General features: G+C 42.3%; 1 protein-coding gene across 1 annotated transcript in view; it reads left to right on the top strand.

Annotated features, from left to right (window-relative positions):
• Nucleotides 1–1,413: 1,413 nt before the first annotated feature.
• Nucleotides 1,414–26,344, top strand: part of SRD5A2 (steroid 5 alpha-reductase 2) — a 56,982-nt gene continuing 32,051 nt past the window's right edge. The window contains exon 1 of the mRNA XM_054988088.1: nt 1,414–1,715. Within this exon, the coding sequence (XP_054844063.1) occupies nt 1,414–1,715 (302 nt within the window). The remainder of the gene's footprint in view (nt 1,716–26,344) is intronic.

The raw sequence follows: 26,344 nt of genomic DNA, 5'->3' as shown, positions 1-26,344 counted from the left end.
TTCGCTTCCTGGCTAACATTGCTTCTACTTACATTGCATCTACTTACACTTGAGCTTCTCCCTGTAAGATGTGTAGAGAAACTCTGGGCTGTGCCATTCTGCACCAAATGGAGCCTGCATGTTGACTACAAGAGGAGATCTATCTAGAGTGCATAACAGTAGTTTAGTTTTGATGTTACCATGCCACAGATCCAGCTGGCCAGATAAGCTGAGTCAAGGTAGGATACCATCTTCCAGGCTAAAGTAAGTTGAAAGAAAGCATTTTTGTGGGTGCATCAACTTGTTTCTCCAGTAGTAATGCTGGCTCCAGTATAAATCCCAGGTTCACAACCTAGTCAGCAAGGGCCAGCTGGATCCCATCGAAAGTGGGAAGCACAATGTCCTTCAAGATGACTGCCTTCCCAGCATTTAGTTGTTAAGAACTACTGCTAAAAAATAACAACGGCTAAGTAAAAGAACTGCTGTGGAGTCTGCCTTCTTTTCTTTTTCGCAATCTTTTTTCGGTCCCGTTTGTTTAACGCAACTCAAATTTCTTTGAAAGGGTCGCTCTCCTTTCATAGAAATATTGCGCCAAGCACGCTTTTGAGTATACACAGGCTTGAGGATCGCCCCCTCCCCCCGCCTACTGGGATGGCTTAGGCGGGGTACAGGGCACAAGGAATACTCTGCTGTGACCGGGCGGCTTTGCTGAGCAGGACAGCCTTTCGGTTCTCTCCCGGCTCCCGGACGCCTCCCTCTAACAGCCGCCCAGATTATTCCCTCCCCGGCTTCAGGGACAGCCCAGCGGCAAGTGATCCAGGCGAGGCTGGGAAACTCAGTCTGTAGAGAAAGGGGTCCGCGGGCAAAGCGCCGGCTCTAAGGTACCTTTTTACGGATACGCAGCCCCCGCGGGCGCCTTGAGTATTCATGGCCCGGCACTGCTTCGACACGAGACTCTCCAGGGCTGCCGGTTTCGCAGGCAGTAACGCCCAACTACCTACCATTAAAAAGTAGGCGACAGCGTGCCCATCACTACTTAGCAAACCTCACGTGCGAAGAAAGCCGCTTGCGGTGCTTTACTCGGCTCTTGCCCGAGTAGAGGCGTTTGGTCGTTGCGAGCAGACGCGCGCCGGGTCTGCGGGATAGGCGCGGCGCCTTTCTCCCCCGCCCACATGGCTTTGGGGAAAGAGGCGGCATCTGCCCATCTGGACGATGCCCCAAGCGGCTGGGGAGGGGCGACGGGGCGATCTCCGAAGTCAGGCGGCGACCTGGGGGCAGGCCTGCTGCGGCTCCTGCCAGCGGGGGGGGGGGGGGGCTCCTGTTGGTTGCGGGGCCAATCGCCCCCAGGAGGGGGGAGGCGGCGGCGGGTGCTATTAATGGCGGAGCAGCCCCGCTGCCGCCTGCATGGCTGCGCGGCACCTCCTTGCGAGGAGTATGCAGTGCTCACCCTCCCTGGTGGGGGCCCTCAGCTCCGTCCTGGTGGTCTTGGGGCTGCTGATCCTGTGGCTCTACGGCCGTACGCCGACTCGCTACGGGAAGCACGCGGAGGCGGCGGCCGAGAAGCCGCTCCCGCAAGAGCGCCGCCGTCACCTGCCCGCCAAATGCGCCTGGTTCCTGCAGGAGCTGCCCGCCTTCCTGGTGCCTGCGGTCCTGCTGGCACTGCGCAACCCGCCCCATTTTGCGCCGCTCGGCTGCAGACTGCTGGGCGGCATGTTTTGCGGCCACTACTTCCACAGGTGAGAGCGCCTGAAGGGGGCAGCCCCCGAGGATTCCCTGCTCCGCTCGGGCTCGCTAGTGGAAGCAGATCCCATTGGCTCTCCCGCTGCTTTCTCTAGAGGAAGCCCGTTGCTTGGCGCTAGGAAGGAGGAGCGCAGGCTTTGCCGGGTCACTGAGAGGCTGCGTGGTGCTGACATTTTGGGGAGCACTTGGTGGAGCCGTTTTTACGGTCCCACCCGAGGTAAACATAGTTCCAACTAAGCCCACAGTTTGTCCTAGTGTTTGCGCCCAAGTAAGCGCATGTAGGGTTATACCCGCGATGCTAAACGTGCTTCCTAAGAGTTGTCTCACTGAATGCAGCAAAAGGAAACGGTCCCTGCCGCAATTCTGAGCTGCCCGCTAAAAGGATTTCAGTAAGGCTTCTGAGTAAATGTTATTAGGATTGGGCAGTTAGACTTTTGAGAAAGAGATGATGCTGTCACATACGCTTCTGGTTGAGAATAGTAAAGTGGATGTCCTATGAACATTTATTTCGGAGTAAGACCACCTAATATAGTGAGACTTGTTACTGCATAAGTACCAGTAGGTCTCAATAATAATAAGTCACTTGGAATGCCATCCTAAGCAGAATTTAGGTGGGTGGTCATGTTAGTCTGTAGTAGAACAGCAGGATTTGAGTTCAGTGGCACCTTGAGACCAACAAGAAGGGAAGCCTGAAAAGGGAGCTCTGAATCTCAAAAGCTTACTCTCTGAAAAACTTGTTGGTGTCTAAGGTGCCATTAGACTAATCTCTTGCTATCCTAAGCTTTTAAATTCATTGAAGTCAGTGGTCTTAGAAAAGTGTAATTGTGCTTATTATGTCACTGTTGGACCTTTTTTCTGAGTAATGTGCATAGGATATACCTGAAAATGGTTATCTTTGGGATGAATAACATTTTCAGGATTTTTGTTTCTGAACTCTTTGTATTCCCCCTTTCATATTTTAAGGAGGACTTTTTTTAAAAGTCCGGTGACTATGAAAAAGGTTTTTGCCTTTTTCATGTTCATGTGGCTTTGCAGTGTTTATAGGCTGTTTAAAACCAGGCTTTTGCAAAAGTTTCCTAATGGTGAGCGGAAGATAAACAATGCAAGCCATGCTGGGGCCCCATTGGGAAGAAAGGTGGGGTATAAATGAGGTAAATAAATTAAAGTAAGTGAAACTGTCTGCTTGAAATACGTGAGACAAGCATACAAGGTTTTTATTGCTACTTGTTGTCAGAAATTCTCCTCTTCACAATTATATGTATGCTGCTCTCTTACTTTACTAAATTAAAATATTTAAAATACTGAATAGATATGCAAATAAATACAAATATTTACAAAAGAGGGGAAGAATTTTTTTGTAAGGGTTGTAACAGATTTCCTATAGAGAAAATGTTTCCATATAATAAATAATTTTGATCTTAGAACAAAACTACTCATTATACAGACGATCCTTGAGTGGATCTTCCCACATTCATATTTCTTTTACATTAAAGCAGTAGCAATAAGGCTCTGAATTTGCTGCCATGCCATTGTCTCAATTTCCCCCTCCCCTTACTGGGATACAGACCTGTAGTAAATTGCACTTTGTTGATTGGTATTTACTTCCAAGGGGACTGCAGAGTTAGGCTGTAATCAATAGGACTTGTTTTCAGACTAGTATAATTCTTGCAGTACAGTCTAGAAGTAACACTACATTTTAGATGGGTCTGCTAGTCTGATTGTTAAAGAACAGGCACAAATAAAACATTTAATCTGTGTGTAAAAGGCACTCTGTAAATGTCATATTATGTGTAATTTCTTTTTTTAAAGTCATTGAAGATGGCTTAGTCTTGTTATCCACACTTCACTGTTGACAAGAATAAGATGAATATGCCTAATGATTCTTAAATGGAGAATGTAGCCAATAACACTAAAGCTATATAAAGATATGACATTTGTTTTGGCTTCTTAAGATTAAAGCACAACGTAATTTTAGCAGACTCTTCAAATGGACTAAAATGAATAAAACTATGTAAAAGTCAAATTTAATAAAACTGGCTAGTATAATCCTGAGCAAAAAACTGAGGAATGTTGACTCTTGGACTAAAACATTATTTGGAAATCTTAACTGACAGTACAATCTTGAGAAAAGATATCATCCCTCTCTTTTTTTGTAATTGAAGTCAGTAGGCTTTGCGGAGTGTAGCTCTGCTTAGTAAAACACCAAAAGTGTGGCTCAGCTCTGTGGATTCTTCTTTAGGAGAACGCTCCACCTGCTGATCCCCATGACCCTGGGGTTGGAGGTAACTGCTGCTTTCATGTGTTCACCAGAGGGGTGCTACTGAAGAGCCAGTCAAATCTTTTGACTGAAGGGTTTGACCCAGAAACATCAGTAGTATTGTAGGCTCAGCTCATGTTTGATGCCTTCTTCTGTGTGTGTGTGTGTGTGTGTGTGTATGTGTATATATATATATATATATGTGTGTGTGTATATATATATATATATATATATATATATATATATATATATATATATATATATATATAAAGACAAGTGTCCTGACTGACTCATCAACACCCAGCCAAAACCCCTGGACCTAGAAACCTGAAATTTGGGGAAAACGTTCCTTTTGTGATGTAGGGGCTCACTAAGAAGGGATTTTAAGAAATTTGCTGCTCACTAGGGTTGCCAGTCTCCCTGTGATATAGAGTTGCCAACCTCCGGGTGGTGGCTGGAGATGCCTTTGGGACTTCGGACACTTTGGGATCTACCTTTTGGAGAAAATACTTTAATTCTTGGTCAAGTACTCACTGATTTCCTGCAAGGAGTAGACATGGGCACGAACAGCAATATAAACGAAAAAAACCATGAATAGACGAACAGTTCGTCTGTTTGCGAACGGGCCGTTCGTGAGTCCCCATTCCAAACAAACGTGGTTGTCGTAAGCCTCATTCGTTGCGTTCGGCCACTATTTGGGAAGCCAGACACTCAGGCGCCTTCAATCAATTCCCCTGGCAACGACAAGGACTGAGTTCTGTCTGAACTCCTTCTGGCTTTCCTTCTGGCTTTAACCCTTCAGCTTCTAGCAGACAGTCCAGTTTTTGCCACTCAGAAGAGAAATAGACAGCAAGGGGGGGGGCCATGGATGATACCTTTCCCAGGCTGCAATCTCTCTGAAACTTGGGGGGTCTTCAGAGGACAGTGAGGACTATGTCCCATGCAAATTTGGTGGGTATTGGACATTGGGAAGGTCAGTTTTGTAACCCCTCAAAGTAGCTTCCAACAGGCAGTACAGTTTTTGCCACTGTGAAGAGAAAATGACAGCAAAGGGGGTGGCGCCGGCTCTCCCGGTGCGAGAGGGACGGAGAGAATCTCTCCATCCTGCTGGCACTGGGAAGGAACAGCCCCGCGGTGCTGGCTCTACCCGCTGTCAGAGGGAACAGGAGATTCTCCTCGTCTCTCTGACAGTGGGCAGAAGTGGCCCGGCAGCGGCACCAGCTCTGCCCGCTGTCAGAGGGACCAGGAGAGTCTCTCCCTCTGACAGCGGGCAGAAGCGGCCCCGCAGTGGCGCCGGCTCTGCCCACTGTCAGAAGAACAAGGAAATTCTCCTCGTCTCTCCGTCCCTCTTGCACCGAGCGGCAGCAGCCTGGCGGCACTGGGGTGAGGCTGGGGGCTGGAGGTTGTGGGATGTTTAAAGGGCCCTGCCCTTTGCACGTGGCAGGAAAGGGCCTTTTATCAGCTGGCAGGCAGCAAGGAGGAATCCCCCCCTACCCCCTGCCAGCTGATAGTTTAAAGGGATCTTTAAAGGGCCACAAACACTGAACATAATAATAATAACAACAACAACAACAACATTCGATTTATATACCGCCCTTCAGGACAACTTAATGCCCACTCAGAGCGGTTTACAAAGTGTTATTATTACCCCACAACAATCACCCTGTGAGGTGGGTGGGGCTGAGAGAGCTCCAGAGAACTGTGACTCACCCAAGGTCACCCAGCTGGCTTCGTGGAGGAGTGGGGAATCAAACCTGGCTCTCCAGATTAGAGTCCCGTGCTCTTAACCACTACACCAAACTGGCTTTCATGTTTGTTAAGGGGACATGTTCTGTTTGTTGTTCATTATTCATGGATGGCAACAAACAGGGTATTCGGAATTTTTTTCCCCATTCGTGCCCATGTCTAGTAAGAAGTTGCATTGGAACACTGTCTGCAATTTGTGTTGTTCCTTGGAACCAGGGTGTGATCCACCTGGACGAAAGGGGTCATTTTGTTGGCTAGCAGTAGCAATGATTAAAGTGGAGTAACTGGTCACCCAGAAATGTGGTTGTGCTTGTTTCTCCCACCTATCTGTGTGGCTGTTGGCACCATATCATGCAAACATTATGCTGATGTTATGTCAACAAATCTGCAAATTTGCCATGAGCCTCCCGTGAGAGACTGGTAGCAACTGTTAGAGAAGGAAGGGTTGTTAATACAATAGCCATGTTTTCAGGAGTCAAACTCTGAGGCTTGGAATTTCCCACCCTTGCTTACTTCTTTAGGATGGATCAGAGGTACTCACTTTGTGGCTATCTGAGAGCCACATTTGCAATCACCATCAACTGAAGGAGCCATCTTTCTGCTGTATGCCATGTATACTGCTTTACTTCTTTCTTTCTGCTTCAGCTTTTGTGTTCCTCTGCCTTCATGTGGTTTCTATGCCTCTCTATACCTTTTCCACCTGGGGCCCATTATTCTTCCAAGGAATAACTCTTAACTTATAGCTCGTCCCTCGCCTTTTCCAACACACTTGTGTTTAATTCTGAGTGCCCTGTCAGAGGCACAGATTAAGCCCGTAGATCCTGAATTTAGAAGAGTTGCAGGCAGCATGTAAAAGAGCCACATGTGGTTTGCAGCCCACAAAATGAGTACCACTGAGATGAGTTGTCCGTATATTTCTAGCTTGAAGAGTGGAGTAGAAATTCCTGTTGGGTGTTTGTGTGCTGAGGTGGAGATAAGTGTTAGCAATATGCTCTTCCATTTTCTATCAGCCTTGGCTGTTTCAGCAGTGCTTTTTGCTGCTCAATTCCAGTCCCTATGATGGAGCAATGTGCCAGCATGCCTGCAAGATATGTGGCAATAGGGAATTAATTGCTACCCAAAGTAGCTCAGAGAGATGCCTTGGTAGGGACAGGGACTATATGCTATACTACTGGGTATTGTCTGCTGAGGTATACATGCACCTTCTACCTTCTAGAGTTTCCATGTTGCAAAACATGCCATGTAAATTAGTTATGTTTTATTTCAGAAAGATTTCATTTCTTTGCTTGGCTTTATACTTGTTTTCAAATTTTCTTCTACCATACCCTATTGCAGGGGTGGGCAAATTGCGGCCCGCGGGCCACATGCGGCCCGCTACAGAGTTTTTTGTGGCCTGCCAAGACAGTCAGAAAAATCTGCCTTGAATTGAGATTTGCAGCTATACATGATATGAAATTAGCACAATAAATAAATTGAATAAAACGACCACTATTTTATTTAATTTATATTTATTGATTTTTATGATACAATTTATACCTTTTCTGAAATGCAAAGTTAACTAATGAATGCAATCATTTTAAAAGGTGCGGCCCTCCGCTAACCTCCGCTCCCACAAAGTGGCCCCCGAGCCAAAACAATTGCCCACCGCTGCCCTATTGTATCTGTTCACTGAATGTTCTGTTGTTCATTATTGTACTTTGCTCAATGAATGTCCTAGCTGTTGATTATATTGTATTTTCATTTGCACTGTGTAACCTGCCTTGGATCTCAGTATGATAGGCAGACTATTACTAAATAAATAGGATTATATTATGGATTTCCCAATGAGTAATTGTTGGCGAGGTTTACTCCCTTGACATAACTGTAATTTACAGGCTGGCCTCAACTGATAAGGAAATTCTCTGAATCCTTTGAGCTCTTCATATGTCTATGACCTGTTTACTTTCAGGAGTGGGGGCTTTCTTACATATTTTTATACTTATTCTTCAAAGAGATTTATCATGTTTATATTTCTTTGGCTTTGTCATTTTGTCCTAAAGGGACAATGGTTTTTCCTAGAACATAATGATCATTAGCTAAAACAAATGAAGGTTTGGGATTTTATGTAACCCAATTCTGGTCCAAGTAAGAGTTATTTGGTTCAGTTAGAGATATTCTCCAAGGGTCAGGGAGCCACAATACTGTTTGAAGGATGTTATGCTTCAGAACTGTCCCAGCTGCAAGGAGAAAGTTTGCTGGCCTTACATGATTTTAGCTAGAAATCCGATATCTCAAAAGAATGAAATTCAAAGGCCTTTGATATTGTTTATTTATTGCTTTTATTTGGCATCCAGTATTGATAATGATTTATTTGGTTGCTTGGGTGGAGAATCAGCCCTGTGTGCTGAACAAAATTATCTGATGTGCCACTGTTAATCATGTGGTACCAAATAACTCTCTTCATAACTATCGGTCCCTTAACTGAAAGCAGAATTCTAACTGCATTTTTCAAATGTTGTCCTGAAAAAAATTACTAAAAGAGTATGGGTTTGCTGCTAGGTACCTAATGAGATTCTCTCAAGTGAGAAGTTTAATTTCAATAATTTCTTTGCCTAATGAGGCAATTTCTTAATTCAGTTCTCAAGGAGAGGTGGTTTCAATGGAAATCACAGGACATTACTGTTGATACAACTGCTGAGGATATAACTTCCTTAAAGCATAGTTCAAGACTTCGTAGACCCAGGTACTTCTTATAAATCACACAGGAATCTTAGTTCCTACTTTCTTTTTAGTCATAATCACCAAAAATTATTTTGTTCACATAACACCATCAGAGTACAAAAAAACAGGATGTTATCCCTAGGAACTTATAATGTGAGACAAGAGTAACCAACCAACCTTTATCATCTGAGTGCCAAAGATAACAGAATGTATATCTGTGAAGACGTTGTTAGGATGACAAGCAAAGGTGAGAATTGTAATTGGAAGGATTGGAGGGGGGGCAGGCCATGGTGAGTTTTAAGATAATGGGAAGTATTTTCTGCTGGTTCTAGGAATGGATTAGAAGCCATTGTAGGGACTTGAGGAGGGGCTTCCTAGAGTCAAAACAAAAAGGTAAATTGTTTTAGTGGCAGAGTGCTGGATAGAGATGAAGGGGTCAAGGTGTAACAACAGAAGACATGAGAGGAAGAGGCTGAAGTAGTATATAAGAGATGACTTCTGTGAAGCAGAGGTGATAGAGAAGAGGAGCTGTATTTTACTATGGAAGGGGTATACCACATGACTTGGTAATGGAGTGAATAAGGGGAGTGATAGATTTGGAAGAGTGAAAAAGCAAGGAATTGGTGCCTGTTTTATAGAGTAGAGAGCAATGTTATCTGTGGATGTTGCATGATGCCCATATGTTAATATGAGTATTATACCTAATTGGCATAGTCTATTGGAAAATTCTCCTGTGTAAGCTGCACTTAAATAAGTACATCCTAGTAAACTGAGAATATGAGTGAAATGTGCCCTTTTTTGCATCAGATCATGAGAGAAATATTTCTAACAAACTTCCAAATTTGCGCATATGATTTCTTCGTGGGGGTGGGGGTGGTATGCCAGTGATTTTCCTTTATTCTCTGCTATCTGTTTAAGGTCTGACTTAAGCGTGACATGGGTGAGATCTTACCCATGAGACTTTACCCATTCCCATGGCTTGTTTAAATTGGACAGTGTTAGCATTTCTGCTCCTCAATCACCCAGGCTAGGGATATATGGTGTGCTAAGCTAATATGGGGCTGAGAGCATATTTTAAGTAAGATGCTTAGCAGGTGCTATGTTGAACTGTTAAGTTTTTCTTTCTCATCACCATCAAATCAGGCCTAGCTGTAGCACTTTACATTGTATGTTTGCTTTGCTTTGTTTCAGGTTGTCAAAGTACTGTTGAAAATTTCTGGACTCTGGCTTCTATTCCTTGAGATCACCTTGCAGAGTGGAACTTACTTAGTTCAGCAGACTCCTAGGAACAGTATAGGGGACAAAGTGGGATTGCAGTGAAAGGAGAAATGGTGGAAATTACTACCCCCCCTCTTCCAAAAATGGAAGTGCACTTTACTCTTCAGTATGGTATTACTGAACACATCTTCATTTCCTTTTGGAAACTTTATATTTTGATAGTTTAGTGAGAATACTATCTTACATTTGTCTTCCATGTCTTAGGAAGATTTGGGTGGATAAGGGTGATGGTAGATAAATATGGCAATAATTGATGAAACAAATGGCTTAAAATCACTAATTTTATACCCATTAAAAACCCTCTGGATTTCTTTTTCACGTAACACAAAATTTTATAGATAGTCTGAGCTTGAATTTATGCATATTATTAAAAAGAACCTTTCTTTTAAAATAACAGAAAAAAAACTTTAAAATATGTTGGAACAATGGGCATCAGCTAGTGTTTTCTTTAAAATCAAAAAGAGTCCAGTAGCACCTTTAAGACTAACCAATTTTATTATAGCATAAGCTTTTGAGAATCAAGTTCTCTTCGTCAGATGCATGGTACAGAAACTGGTCAAATATAGAAGAGGAGGGGGGGGGAGGGGAGGAGAGCAAAGATGTAATTAGGGGGGGAGAGGGAGGATGCAACCAAAACATTCCTTTGCTAGTAAATGTAAACATCTCCTTTTGGTGTGAGGTTTCAAAGGAGTTTGCCGTGTTAGTTTGTAGCAGTAAAACAGCTAGACCATTCAATTCCAATGCAGTATAAGCCTTCGATAACCACAGCTCTCCCCGTCAGATGCATCTGACAAAGAGAACTGTGGTCCCCGAAAGCCCATACCAGGTGCCACTGGGCTCCCCCAGACCCCACCTCTGTAAAGGAGATCTGTTACCTTTGATAATGTGATAACCATTCATAGTCCCTATTCAGTCCCAGCTTGACAGAGTCAAATTTGCATATGAATTCCAATTCAGCAGCCTCCCCCTGGACGTTGTTTTTAAAAGATTTCTGTTGAACTACAGTGACCCTTAAGTCTTTGATGGAATGTCCTGGTAGATTGAAGTGTTCTCCCACTGGTTTCTGGATGTTTCCATTTCTAATGTCAGATTTGTGTCCATTTATTCTTTTGCGTAGAGGTTGGCTGGTTTGTCCAATGTACAGAGCAGAAGGACATTGTTGGCACATGAGGGCATATATCAGATTGGAGGATGAGCAGCTGTAAGAGCCAGAGACAGTGTAGTTGATGCCATTGGGTCCTGTAATTGTATTCCCTGGGTAGATATAGGGGCAGAGCTGGCATCTGGGTCTGTTGCAGGGCCTGGTACCTGTGCTGGTGACTCTGCTGGCTGATTCATGATTGTGAGTGAGAAGTTGTTTAAGGTTGGGGGGTTGTCTGTAGGCAAGGAAAGGTCTTCCAACCAGGGCTTCTGAGAGAGAGGCATCATTTTCCAGGATGGGTTGTAGATCACTGATGATACGTTGGATGGGTTTGAGCTGGGAGCTATAGGTGACAACCAGTGGTGTTCTGTTGTTAGTTCCTTTAGGTTTGTCCTGGACCAGACTGTTTCTGGGTACTAGTCTGGCCCTGTTGATTTGTTTCTTCACTTCATTTGGTGGGTACTGTAGTCCCAAAAATGCTTGTTGTAAATCTCTTAAGTGTGAGTCTCAGTCGAGAACATTGGACCAGATACGGTTGTAACGTAAGGCTTGGCTGTAGACAATAGACCGAGTGGTATGTTTAGGGTGGTAGCTGGAGGCATGTAGATATGAGTATCGGTCTGTTGGTTTCTGGTATAAGGTGGTATTTATCCGTCCATTATGTAGTTGTACAGTGGTGTCCAGGAAGTGTACCTGTTGTGTAGAGTGGTCCAGGCTTAGGTTGATAGTAGGGTGAAAGTTATTGAAGTCCTGATGAAATCTCTCAAGGGCTTTCTTCCCATGGGTCCAAATGATGAAGATGTCATCCAGGAATCTTAAGTATAGTAGTGGTTCCAGTGGATGGGAGCTGAGGAAGCGTTGTTCCAAGTCCGCTATGAATATGTTAGCATATTGTGGTGCCATGCGTGTGCCCATGGCTGTGCCATTAATCTGTAGATATAAGTTGTCACCAAATTCGAAGTAATTGTGAGTGAGTACAAAGTGACAAAGTTCAGTGGCGAGGTGTGCTGTGGTTTTGTCCGGGATAATATTCCTTATGGCTTGCAGTCCATCTGCATGTGGGATATTGGTGTATAAAGCCTCCACATCCATGGTTGCTAGGATGGTGTCATCTGGTAGGTTGTCAATGGACTGTATTTTCCTGAGGAAGTCAGTGGTGTCCCGTAAATAGCTGGGTGTGCTGGTGGGGCATCCTGGGTTACCCGGTTTATGGATTTGGGGTAGTAGGTAGAATTTTCCTGGTCGTGGTTCCTGGGGTGTGTCCGTATGGATGCATTCTTGTATGTCCACGGGGAGAGTCTTTAATATTTTATTGAGTTCTCTTTTGTATTGCTCCGTAGGATCCGCAGGTAGTATTTTATAGAATGTTGTATTGGAGAGTTGTCTTTCTGCTTCTTGTAGGTCGTTCTGTTTGTCCATGATGACCACTGCTCTGCCTTTGTCGGCTTCCTTGATTACGATGCCAGAATTGTTTTGGAGGCTGTTTATGGCATCTCTTTCTGCATGGTTGAGGTTCTGCTTTAGGTGTTGTTGTTTGCCAATTATTTCAGCCCGGGTACGTCGACGGAAGCATTCAATGTAAAAGTCCAATGAAGAGTTCCGGCCCTCAGGGGGTGTCCATGTGGAATTCTTTTTTCTGGAGTTTTGTAACGATGATTGTGTATTGCTGGGTTGGGAGGGTGATGGCTGCTGTGATGGTGTCTGTTCAGTGCTTTGTTCCTCATTTTGTTCAGCAGAGTAGTTGAGGAATTCTTTCAGTCTTAGGCGTCTGAAATAGGCCTCCAGGTCTCCACAAAGTTGTATGGTTTGTGTGGGTCTGGCTGGGCAAAAAGATTCCTCTGCTGGGCTCAGTTTGTGACTGGAGATGTTGATGATGTTGCTGGGTGGATCCCAGATGCCAGCTCTGCCCCTATATCTACCCAGGGAATACAATTACAGGACCCAATGGCATCAACTACACTGTCTCTGGCTCTTACAGCTGCTCATCCTCCAATCTGATATATGCCCTCATGTGCCAACAATGTCCTTCTGCTCTGTACATTGGACAAACCAGCCAACCTCTACGCAAAAGAATAAATGGACACAAATCTGACATTAGAAATGGAAACATCCAGAAACCAGTGGGAGAACACTTCAATCTACCAGGACATTCCATCAAAGACTTAAAGGTCACTGTAGTTCAACAGAAACCTTTCAAAAACAAAATCCAACGGGAAGCTGCTGAATTGGAATTCATATGCAAATTTGACTCTGTCAAGCTGGGACTGAATAGGGACTATGAATGGTTATCACATTATCAAAGGTAACAGATCTCCTTTACAGAGGCGGGGTCTGGGGGAGCCCAGTGGCACCTGGCATGGGCTTTCGGGGACCACAGTTCTCTTTGTCAGATGCATCTGACGGGGAGAGCTGTGGTTATCGAAGGCTTATACTGCATTGGAATTGAATGGTCTAGCTGTTTTACTGCTACAAACTAACACGGCAAACTCCTTTGAAACCTCACACCAAAAGGAGATGTTTACATTCACTAACAAAGGAATGTTTTGGTTGCATCCTCCCTCTCCCCCCCAATTGCATCTTCGCTCTCCTCCCCTCTCCTCTTCTATATTTGACCAGTTTCTGTACCATGCATCTGACGAAGAGAACTTGATTCTCGAAAGCTTATGCTACAATAAAATTGGTTAGTCTTAAAGGTGCTACTGGACTCTTTTTGATTTTGCTACCACAGACTAACACGGCTAACTCCTCTGCATCTATGTTTTCTTTAAAAGCTCCTATTATATATATTTGCAAAAGCTTTGTTGAACCCTCAGAAATCCACTTTTTCTAAAAGCATCCTGCAATGGAGCAAGGTTTTAAATTAGCAGAAGGGAATCACTGGGTCCAACCCCATAAAATTTGCTTCTAGACTTATAGGTTTGAAAAGTGCTTTGCATCACTTCTCCCAGTGCTTGGCTACCTCATAACTGAGTATTCTGTTCTTCTGTAACTGAAATGGGGTTTCGGATATAATCCGCAGACTATACTTTTTTGGTTGTATATATGGCTTATTTAGTTTATTAAAATGTTTGGTTGGATCAAATGATAGGAAGGGAAAGAACCACTACCTCTGTTCTGCAAACACTTGCTTAAGAGTTTATGCTATATAATAGGTAGGTTCTGTTACTGTTGTAACATTTCCACTTGTACAAAAAAGTGCATTAATTTCTTTTGCAACCTTTTTGTACAAGTGGACAAGCAGCTGGAGATTTATTTTCAGTAGAGAGCTAGTGGTTAGTGTCAGGCTACGATCTGAAAGACACAAATTCAGATCTCCACCCTGCCACAGAAGTGTCAGCGTCATATAAAACGTGAATGTGACTTCAGCCGACGCTCTGGAAACTATAATTTTTGACACAGGTTTAGACCTGGATGTGACATCAAAACGTTAAGCGACATCATTTCTGCCCCTTACTGTTTCTCCTGCTGGCCTGGTGGGAGGGCCAGACCACTAGGAGATTGCCTGCCCAAAGCGGTCAAATGGCATGCTGGTTGCTGCATGAGAGCAGTGTAATTCAGTGGTAGAGTACATGGTTTGCTTAGAGAAAGCCCCAAGATCCATTCCTGCTTCAAAGATTTCAGGTAGCAGGTGTGGAGAAAAACCTTTCTCTGTGTGTCTGGGATTCTGGATAACCACTGTCAGTTGGAATAGACAGTCATGACTCCAATTTTTTTATCACAGGGGAGGGATACTGTATCCTTTCTACTAGACCTTTCAGAGCAGACTCAGTCCTGCTGTAATAGTATTAACACATCTACCATGAATTATGAATGAAAGCCTTTACAGAAAGCATTTGCTACTTATAAAATTATGGCAGATACAGATTGATATGAGACTGTTTGTCTTCATTAAAAAAAATAGAGTTTTTGGAGCTGCTGTTACAAAGCCTAATTTTTCTCTGAAACAGCAATAATATAGTGTACAAGCACTTCCCAGTGAATGTGAACATACTCTAGACTGGTGTAGTAGCTGTTATTTAGTAGATCTGCACCCAAGTCAAAGAATATATTGTCAACATAACTTCCTGCATGCACATTTTGAAGCATCATAGTGTAACTGTTGGCACATCTTTCCCGAAGCACCTATGAGTTGGCGTAACCAACTTTTAACAATGTACCTTTTGTAAATTTCCATTTCTTGTGCTTAGAGGTAATCTTGATTATGGGAGTTTATGGCTGTTGCAATTTTGAGTTTTTATTTGTTTTTATTTAAATATAATTATCTTGCTTTTTTCCTCACATTGGGGACTTAACGTGGCTTACATAATATGCACAAAAATGCAAAGTTAACAAAGATGTACAAGTTTGCAGGCCCTTCGTACACCCTGAAAGCCATTGATGAGTAATCCCAGCTAGCAGTAGTTCTCTTGGCAGTAGTTCTCTTGGTTCTTAATCCCTAGGCTAAGAACCAAGGGCAAACAGCTTTTTGTCTGTTTCTAGTATTCTCACCTAAAAGGGTCCTGCCACACACCTGCAAAAAGGGGAGGAGCAGATTTTCAGCTCAGGTCTATCTCAGATGGCTTGGATTTTCTCAGTTCCATTCCCTACTTGTGCCTTTGGCTTCAGATATCTGCAAGAAAGTTTGGATTGATGAAAAACTATTAATTGGGAAGAGACAAGGTTGTAATAAAAGTGCTTTGACTCAAATATATGGATTAGAAAGTCAGAATGCTGGGGCTGATGCTTATAGCTGTACTTTATTATTACCATATTGTGATTGGTAGATGTCCTGAAATGCCAGACAGACTGTACAAAGATTCGGAAATTCATCATGGCACATCTGCATGGGAGCCTTTCACATCCCCAGTTCAGAACCTCCGTGCTAGGCTAGTTCTTTTCCCTGAAAATGTAAATAGGCCTGCAATCACCTCTACCAAGAGGTGCAGATGAGTGAGAGCATAACCACTTCTAACATCATGATCCTGATCATCAGCTGGGGAGCTGGGGCTGAGAGGGGTGGCTTACTCATAGCTAAACATTATATGGGAATGACTTGTCAGGATCACAGTACTAACAGCCCAATCCTTCACATACATACCCAGAAATAAGACTTGAGTTTTATAAAATTTGCTCCTTACATGTGCATAGCAGTAAAATCTCAAGCCTTGAGAAACTGGCAGTGGGAATCATAGTGGAGCTCTGTTATACTTCTTGTGCATGTCTAACTTTTGCAATACAGAGCCTCCTATGGCACACCAATTAGAATAGTTTCAGGTAGGTAGCACTGTTGGTCTTTAGTAGAAAAGCAAGATTCAGGTCCAGTAGCACCTTCAAGACCAACTAGTTTTTCAGGGTATGAGCATTCGAGAGTCAGAGCTCCTTTCATTAGAAATATAAGTTAAGTTTCATCAGCTTTCCTTTACAGCAGACGGTAAACATTTGCTAGTATTTTGAATACTTGTAAACAGTTATCAAGTAAGATAGAACGGGACAGTCACTTAATATTGCAGTAACTGTTCCATATCTCACAATTTTAAAATTTTATCAACTGTTAAATCATTATTTAAAGTTTTACCAGGGACCTATTTGCAAAGTAAAAGTATGGCAATGTGACTACAGTATCAGATTGGATTAAGGTACAAAAACAAAGAGTAATTTAAGCACAAAATCCCCTATTATTTTTAGTTCTGGATTCATTTTTTTTACAACTACAGATGGCAATCCCAAATATTCATCAACCACCTTGTTTTCCTTTTGGTTTATTTTGTGCATTGTACATGGCCTGCCACAAACTATAATCATGCTTTTCCACACATTTTTTTTTACTTCTACACAGCTATGACCTATATATTCAATTTTAACACAACAAAAAAGTCCCTTTGTTCCCCCCACAGTTAAGAGCTCTATAAATCCTGGAACTTTCTGCTCCATTAAAGTAACTGATTTTAAAGTTTTGTAGTTGTACTGACATTTTTTTATTATTTTAGGCAGATATACAACACAGATATACAACACACATTATAAACCCAGGAACATAAACATAAATAACAAATGACTATTTTGCAGAAAAATAGCAGGGAATGTTTTGTTTGAAACATGGATGGATTACCTTTTCCATCTATACCACACTTTCAACTCTGCTTTATTATAAACTTCTGTTATAAACCTCCTTAAATATTTTCTAGCCAAGCTGCAGTACAACTGAAAACTTGGAAACTAAAGGCTAGTGAAAAGAACATTTCTTTAATATTTCCCAAGTGTGAATCTTCAAAGAACATACATGTACTACACGCAATAATCCCCTGTTCCCAAGGCACCCTGGACATTGTAGTTCCATCATGTGGGAGATAGGGGCCTCAAAAGGGAAATTCTCAGTGCATTCTACAATTCCTTGAAAGAAACAATGAAGTTTAAAATTTAGGTAAATTTGTAATATAGATAGGAGCTTAGTTCATACATTTCTGTACATATTATATAAGCATGTGTATTCCTGGGACCTTTGCAGCTACTTTGAAAAGGAACACCTTGGTTTTATTGTTAGTACAGTAGTCATAGCAATATGCCCAATCCATGACCACTCATCTCATATTTACATAGTGGAGCAGCAGAATTAGACCAGTGGCACCTTCAGGTATCTGAAGAAGTGTGCTTTGACTCTCAAAAGCTTATGCCTTGAATATCTTGGTGTTACTGGACTGAAATCCTGCTGTTCTACTGCAGACCAACATGGCTATCCACCTAAAATTACATAGTGGAGGAAACCCTTAAAGGAGGGGACAGTCACACAACAATCAGCAAAATCTTTTTTAAAAGCTGTGTCAAGTGAGCAGCATTGTGGAGAAAAGGAAGATGAAGAGAGCAAGGATTTTTCTAAAAATATGGAGACAAGGCAACTATAATGATGGGACAGTGCAGGAGATGACTAATATGGCTGTTTTTTTAAAAACAAACAAACAATTTTTAACAAATGAGTACTTGGATAAGTGTTCTGGGGTATACAGCACTAGTACACATGGTGGGAGTGAAGAAAGTATAGCCACTGAGGTAATTAAGAAAAACCAGCAATTTAAAATGGACAAAATGGCCTTGGCAGAGAATAGGGAGGTATTGTGACACCATCACGAGTTAAATTACAGACAGTACCCAATAGGTTCTCGTGACAATTGTTCATTCCGTTTGACCAGAACAATACTCATTTGGTAAGGTTCTAAATCCAAAAAGTTATTTCCAGTATTTAGAAATGATAGAAGCATTCTAATATATTTACTTTGGTGTCTTTATTTTCCAGGGCAGAGGAATGCAGGAAGGGCAGTGAGGTGAAAGAGCGTCTCAGCAAATGTGCCAGACAGGGATGCTGTCCAACCATCACACTTAGCCCACTTTCTCACTATATGAGATTTACCTGATTGACATTTCTTTGCACAGTATTTCTCCTTTCTGCCAGTCATTGCACTGACTTACTGACTTGAGATGTTTTTCTGATTCTGTGTAAACAGGGATCTTGTGTGAACTAATTTATTCTCTGAGGCTGCACACTTGTCTGCTAGGCTAAAACAAAGAATTTGCTTTCATGCACAGTATGGCATAGCTGGAAGATAGAGGCAAATCCTCAGCTTCAGGCTACATTTGCTTCCACATCAATGGTAGGACATCTATTTCTGGTAAAAAAAAATAGGCATAGTTTTTGCTTGGACATACTGGCAGGCAGGGCTCATTTCGAGGGGGAACACACAGGAACGCAGTTCTGGCAGTTCCCTAAAGAGGTCACATTTCAGGGGGCCCTGCCCATCTGACTCTCGGCCATTTTGGGCCCATTTCAGCCTGGATTGGGGCCAAAACGGCCCGGATTGGGCCTCTGACAGGTGGTGGATCGCTCTCCCATTCAGCAGTGGCCTGATCCTGACCATTTTGGGCCTCTTTTCGGCCATTTTCAGCCCCTTTTTGCCATTTTGGGCCCAATTTCAGCCCTGAGTGGCCAGGATTGGGTCCAAAACAGCCAGGATAGGTGATGTCAGGGGGTGTGGCATATGCAAATCAGTTATGCCAATGACACTTCTGGTGATGGCAAGGGGCGTGGTGTATGCTAATTAGTTGTGCTAATGAGTTCCTCCAGCTCTTTTTCTACGAAATGACCCCTGCTGGCAGGCAGGATTGCAGTGACCAAAGACAATAGAAGCAAAGTCGTAGGCTTTCTCTCCACAGCAATAGGCAGAACATATGTTCTGCACTGGGTGGGGGGGTGCAGTGGTAAGTATTTAAAATGATAATAATAAAATGATAGTAAAGAGCAAATACGTACGAATGGAAGAAAGATCAGTGATGACAAGTAAGACCATCTCTCTATGTGGCAGATAACTGCTTATCTGAGATCTCTTGAACTGCTTTTTGGTATTTAAAAGCACTGAGACTGTGGTGAGAGCCAAGATCACAAGGCCATTCACAGGTAAACTGAGAGGTAGTGAAAAATGCTGTCAACTTGCAGTCTATTTATAGCAACCCATAGGGTTTTCAAGGCAAGAGACATTCAGAGGCCTTTTACCATTGCCTACCTCTGCATAGTGACTCTGGACTTCCATCATAGTCTCCCAACCAATTATTAACCAGGGCTGTTCCTGCTTAGCTTCTGAGATCTGACAACGAGATAGGGCTAGTGAGAGTAAGATCTATTTTTAAACAAATCTGGAGTGGACAGGTAAGAGGAAAGAACCCTGCTATCCGTACATAAACACACTTTCCCTTGCTCTATTCCACTCTTTAAAGCATATTTTCTTCCAGCTAGCTTCCAATAAGGGAAGTCAGCTGGGTCGGGAGGAAAATACAGACAGAAATGGAACATGAAGAGGTAAAGTACTTACCATTTTTGTAAAATTTTTGTAAAACAAAGTTCATGCTTCTTTATTGTTACTCCTGGATCTATCTGCAGCCTTTGACACAGTAGATCATAACATCCTGTTGAGGCATTTGGAGGCAGAATTGAGTATCAGGGGATGTGCCTTAGACTGGTTTAAATCATTCCTTTCGGAACTGACTCAAAAGGTTGCTGTTGGAGACCAGCTGTCTTCAGGATGGGAGTTAGTTTTGTGGAGTTCCATAAGGCACAATCTTATCCCCCATGTTATTTGACTTTTATGTAAAGTCTTTAGGAGAAATAATTTGTAGTTATGGAATTGGATGTCATCAATATGTGGATGACACCCAGCTCTATTTCTGTCCGTCCAAGTCTCCTGGTGGTGCAGTAGAGATTTTAAATCTCTTCCTGAGAGCAGAGGTCAATTAGTTGAAAGTGAACAAATTGAAACTGAACCCAGACAAGACTGAAGTAATGCTTGTTGGGAAGCTGGAGATATTGAATGATATACTTTGATAAAGGGATAGGGATTGTAGATTATACTACTGTGCATCATCTGTTACTGTTAATTATATGTCAAATTGCATATGTTTTGTTTCAACATTATTTCACCTCTGTATTAGATGTCTGCCTGTTTTCAAATTTCTGCAATATATACCCTGTTGTATTGTTTATTGGATGTCCCAGCCGTTCTTCTTATTGAATTAGATTGTGTAATCCACCTTGAGTCTCAGTGAGAAAGGCTGGCTATAAGTAATGCAAATAAATTTTTAAAACAACATGCGCTAAACAACATGTGCTTACTTGATCATGGGAAAGGGAAAAAATCACATCAGTTCCTGCTTCCCTAAGCCCACTCTGCAAGTAACAATGTTAAGGAGCATTTTAAGCTGATCTACTCAGATGTAACTCCCATGTTATTCAATGAACCTTACTCTAAGGAAAGAGGCTTTGGAATGCAATTTTAATTGTTTGCAAAAGAGTGATGTTTTTTCCTAGCAGCCTGAAGTTTGGGTGTCCCTTGGCTCAGGGATGCAATTCCTGATAATTTCATTAGTTTTTAAGGGGGAGATTACTAGAGAGGGGCAGATTGGCCATCTAATTTACAGGGAAAGTTTCCAGTGCGTCAGAAGCTGACAGAAGCCAGGAGCAAACAGAGCCAAGACTCAGTAAGTCTGGTTAGCTTGGCAGGTGCCTGGTTTGCCAGGACCTTTTTGGCTTCCCAGTCCATGCCTGCATCTAGAACTGTATTTCCTGTAGAAACTTACAGAAATGTCTAATAGATGGGTTTCCTGATACAAAGAGCTTTAATTTCAATACTATAAAGAATCACACTCAAGTTTTTAAAATAACAAATGACCCATCTGAGTACACTTTTTTTTTTGCATCTCTTAGTCACAATAATAACGGATATTTTATCTATGGGAAATAATTGCATTCCCAAAGATATACAGTGTATGATGCCTTGATTCTGTGTGGCAAAGTAACTGCAGTTACTGCACTAACAGTGTAACTGAAACAATTATACTATTCTAAGACGATTGGGCTTAGAAGGGTATAACTTTCTTTCTTTACATTATATATAGTTCTCCTTTCTCACTGGCACTCAAAGCAGATTATACAGTGTAAGTCAGTATGATGTGTAGTATTGCACTGTCTCAATGCAATCCTGTGCACATTTACCTGGAAGTAGGTTGTATTAAATACAGTGAGACTGTCTTCTGTGTAAATCAATGCTCTAGGATCATGCTCTAAGAAAGATAGCCAGTCTTTACAGAATTTGCTGAAAAGCTGTTCTGTGATTTAAAACTATTATGGATATAAACAGCCTAATATAAGGTAACACTCTTATCTTCTTGTCCCAGTCTTCTCCTCCATTTTATGCTCTTACACACATTTTGCAGCTATTGCTGAAGTTCACAGTGAATCATTTATAAAGGGGCTTTGCAGGATGAGGTCATTACTGGCTGCAGATTGACTTGCAGTTGGCCTGATTAAATCCTATTGACTTCTTAGTTCGGTAAAGATAATTACTTTATAGCTGCACAAAATCTATTACATGATTTAAGCTACCTGCACATCTTTAGCATTTCCTTTCCAAATGCTTGTGATACAGGAAGAATTAGAATACTATTTGCAGGGAGGGGGTTCAAAATAAAACATTTAAAAAACAGGACGCTGCCTAACGCGCTGCCTTTCTCAACCCAGATCGTAAAAGGGATCCTTACTCACAGTTTTAGCCAGTGAACGCAGCATGGTTCAAACATAAGCAAGATACATCTTTATTGGTCCAGATTTGTTGTAGACAAGCGGTAAATTCGTTATAACTGTCGCATCCTTGCTTGAGGAGCAGCGTCCCAAACAAAGGGAGGAAGAGGACAATCAAGTTTTTAACACCTTCACAGGAAGCCTACAATAAACTTCTATATTGAAGGGGGGACTACAATTCCCATGAGTACCAATTGTTAAAGGGACAGTACATAGTTCTGACTACACAGATACTGAGGCTTTCTAAGCTGTGGTTACAGTACACTCCCCGCCTGGGATCCTATGGATTCCACCCCAACATGCAAGATAGTGGAGTAACCTAACAAGTCTAAGCATATATGTCATGCTACACTATTCTCATAACTAGGCTATAAAGGCTAAATATAGCATATAAGCAACAAATGGCATGCAAAGCTTGAGCTTCAGTCTTCAAGATCAGTCTTCCGAACAAGCAGGATCACTTTGGTGACTGGTCTGGTGAAAATCTTCGGGCCGTCGTGTCTGGCTACACGAATGTCAATCTTGCGGACCAACCCGTCCGCGCTGGGTAGAACTCGATCTATAAGTCCCATGGGCCACGAGTTCCTAGGAGTATCCTTGTCTTTCAGGAGGATGACATCACCTTCTCGTAGGTTGGGCTCAGACTTCTCCCACTTGCGTCGGCATTGCAGAGTTGGGAGGTACTCTTGCTTCCATCGCTTCCAAAAGGTGTTAGCGAGGAGTTGAACTTGCCTCCATTGCTGCTTGAACATATCCTTAGAGATGAAGTCTCCCTGAGGTGCAGGCCAGGCGCCCGTCTTCTGTGTCAGCAAGGTGGCTGGTGTTAAGATGGTAGGGTTCTCAGGATCAGATGATACTGGAACTAAAGGTCTGGCATTGATGATAGCAGACACCTCTGCCAGGAGGGTAGCCAAGGTCTCATGAGTGAGAGAAGGTTTTCCTGCTAGCATAGAGTCTAATATTCTGCGTGTAATGCCAATCATGCGTTCCCACACTCCTCCCATATGAGAGGCATGGGGAGGGTTGAAGATCCATTTACAATTCTGCTTGCTCAGGTAGCTGCTGAGGGTTGGGTCCAGATCTGTGCTTCCACTGATTCCTAGCTCCTTGCAGGCACCAACGAAGTTCGTGCCACGGTCAGACCTCAGTAGCTTGACAGGTCCCCGTATGGCAAGGAATCTTCTGAGGGCATTTATGAAGCTGGAAGCATCCATGGACTCAATCACTTCGATATGTACGGGACAAGTCCTGAAACTGGACTTAAACAGGTGTGCCCTATCAGTAGTTGAGGGCAGTCCATGCCTGCTCTTTATGGCTTGATTTCTATTTTGATTAGATCTTGTTTTTAAACAGGCACCTCATTATCACTCCCCCGATTCCCTGCCTTTCAGTTGCTTGCAGCCTTTAATGTAAATGCTTTGGCCTAATGCAGGGGTCCCCAATGTGGTACCACTGTGCTTCATGGTGTCCATTAACACCTTTCCTGGTGCCCACCAAATATTTTTGGAGCAAGTAGAGCTTTTGCCTAGCAAAGCTTCTGATTGGCTGTTGAAGAACTGATTGGTCATGCAGATTTTTTAAAAACTTGCTTTGGCAGCAGCTGCCACCACAGCACATGGATCTTGATTGTATGACTGATGGTAAGCTATGTTTATACAAGAAAATATTTTTTAAAAATAATACATTCATTTTAAAAGGCATCCTGTTATGCAGAGCCTCTACTTGATATGCTGAAGAGTTACTATTAGAGTTATGCATAACCTTACTCCCTGATATTTTGTGGTTGGCCCTGTCCCCATGGTAGACATTTTGTCATTGGCTGTACCTCCTGTGGCAGACATTTTATGATTGTGCCCACCAACCTGTATCAGAAATTCTAAAGGTGCTTAAAAAGAATGGCAACCCCTGGCCTAATGAATGTACACTCCATTCATCTGATGGAGTGAGCTCTGACAATTTAGACTGCAATAAATTTTGTTAATCTCTAAGGTGTTGCTGGACTCCTGTTTGGTTTATCTGTTTGATTTAACTAAAGTGTTTAATATACATACTTGTACTTCTGGAGCTGGAGAGATATTAAGTCTTTGTGATCTCTTGATTTAGAATTTGGTAACAGAAGAGTTTACATAATCATGACACTGAAAAGGCCAATAAAACAGATCTTTTTTGTCATACAGTGAAAAACTAGAAATAGGGTACACTAGGTGGCACTATAAGCCTTTACATTCCTTTGCACGACGGTTTCTTGTACTATTTGTACCATCTGTGAATTTGATTTCAAAATGGCCATGGATTTGTTCTGTGCCACATCTTTTTGTCCTATGCATTGAAGTCAAATTACATTGTAGCTAGTTGGCATTACAGATGGATTTAAGCCTCACATATGAAAACGCACTGAATTCTAATAAGAAATTCAAACCTCCTTTCAAGAGCACAGATTGTGGTGTCCTCTACAGAACCCTGAGATTTTTTAAAATACTTTGAAAATGAAAATGAAAGCTTTTAAACATGATGGGTACAGAATTTCAGAGACTAGAAACTGCCTGTGCAGAGATTTACACTCTACATCTCCTGAAATGTGTTTGCACTGGCCCATTTATTGTTACCTGCCACAGTTGCTTCCAGTTGTATTGGTTACAGCCTCCTTTTCCCAATGTTTCTTCCTGCAATATGTAGTTCCTTAGTAACCATGGATCTGATAAAATAAGTTCTAACTCACAAAAGGGTCTGCTGGAATAAATTTTGTTAGTATTTAAGGCACCACTGTAATCCTGTTCAAATGTGCTTCAACAGACTATGACTACCCCTCTGGAGGTAAAGATCTTACCTTATGTGAGTTGCATTGCAAATGTTAGGTCCAATAAGTTATTTTTCCTTCACCTCTTGGTTGATATGTCTTCTCCACTGACTGACATACAGTCACGGTTGCCCAGGATTCCAGTATAACAATACAGACAAAAGTCCCCGCAATATACCAGTCGTTCTACAATACACAGTAATAAATTCCAATGTAATTTTTATATTTTTTATAATTTTATGTTAAAGTGCTCAGTACATGAATATCAATGAATATATAACTTAAATAACTAGCATTATATAAATTACAGCCACCAGCATCAACCAATAATCCTATGCGCCGGAGAAGATTAGTCAAGTAACAATGAATGAACCATACAATAAATCACATTCTCAAAACTTATTGACTGCCAATATCAATATCAAGACACCATTTACCTCCACTTATATGAAAGACACTAGAGAATTTATCAGCCTTGTGGAGGGGCAGTCTTTTACTCCTGATTCAGTCATGCTGACCATGGATGTCTCAGTACTCTATACCTCTATACCCCATGAGGACATTAGAATAGTGGTTGAGCAAGCCCTGCATCAGAGTGGACATAAGGACCCTCTCATTCCATTCTTACTGTTAGACATTTTCATTGAGAAGAACTACTTCCAGTTCAGAGGATATTTCTATTATGAGACAAAGGGGGTGGCCATGGGGTGTGCGGCCGCCCCCTCTATTGCCAACTTGTATATGGCCAGATTGGAGGCGTGCACTATACAAGATCCAAATGCCAATCCCTTTTATTCCAATATACAGCTGTTCCGCCGCTACATCAATGACCTGTATTTTATTTATAAAGAGAAACATACTGTAGAACAATTTGTTAACTGGATGAATACACTTGATTCCAATATTTGTTTTACCTGGCAGCATAGTTCCAAATGCATTAGCTTCCTGGATGTTGTCACCTTCAGGACTCATTTGAATACTATTGGTATCCGGCCCTTTAAGAAAGGGTCTGATCAAAATTCATATTTACATTTCCAATCACATCACCCCCATCATCTCTGTTACAATTTACCTTATGGACAATATCTTAGATTACGTAGAAACTCTACTAGGGATGTAGATTACAGCAGGAAAAGAGATCTCCTTAGCCGGGACTTTCGCCAATGGGGATATCCTAAGAGGATCATTAATAGGGCTGTGAATAGGGCAGCCAATAGAAATAGAACATAGCTCTTTCAGGAGCATGTTAAGATGGACGGCGGGACTCTTAAATGGGCAGTAGACTACACTCATTTGGCCAGTAGCATAAGCAAAATAATTAAATCCCACTGGCATCTGGTTGCACACATACTGGGCTGTGAGCAACCGCCATCTGTCAGTTTTCGACGCACCTGTAATTTCAGAGACCTATTAGTGCACTCTGAATTCCGTAATCCTCCGACAGAACAGGACCCTTAAAGGACACTGTCAGTGTGGCAGATGCAACGTGTGTGAGTTAGCCTCTTCAGGACCTTAATTTAAAATCACTAACACTGGCCAGGTCATCCATTTAAAAGGTTTCTCTACGTGTAGTGCCATGGGGGTGGTCTATATTATTGAATGTAGCTGTCC

The sequence above is a fragment of the Eublepharis macularius genome, chromosome 1, assembly GCF_028583425.1.
Source record: "Eublepharis macularius isolate TG4126 chromosome 1, MPM_Emac_v1.0, whole genome shotgun sequence".
NCBI classification, from domain to species: domain Eukaryota; kingdom Metazoa; phylum Chordata; class Lepidosauria; order Squamata; family Eublepharidae; genus Eublepharis; species Eublepharis macularius.
Note: the sequence above shows the minus strand (reverse complement) of the source record. Positions and strands in the feature narration are given on the sequence as shown.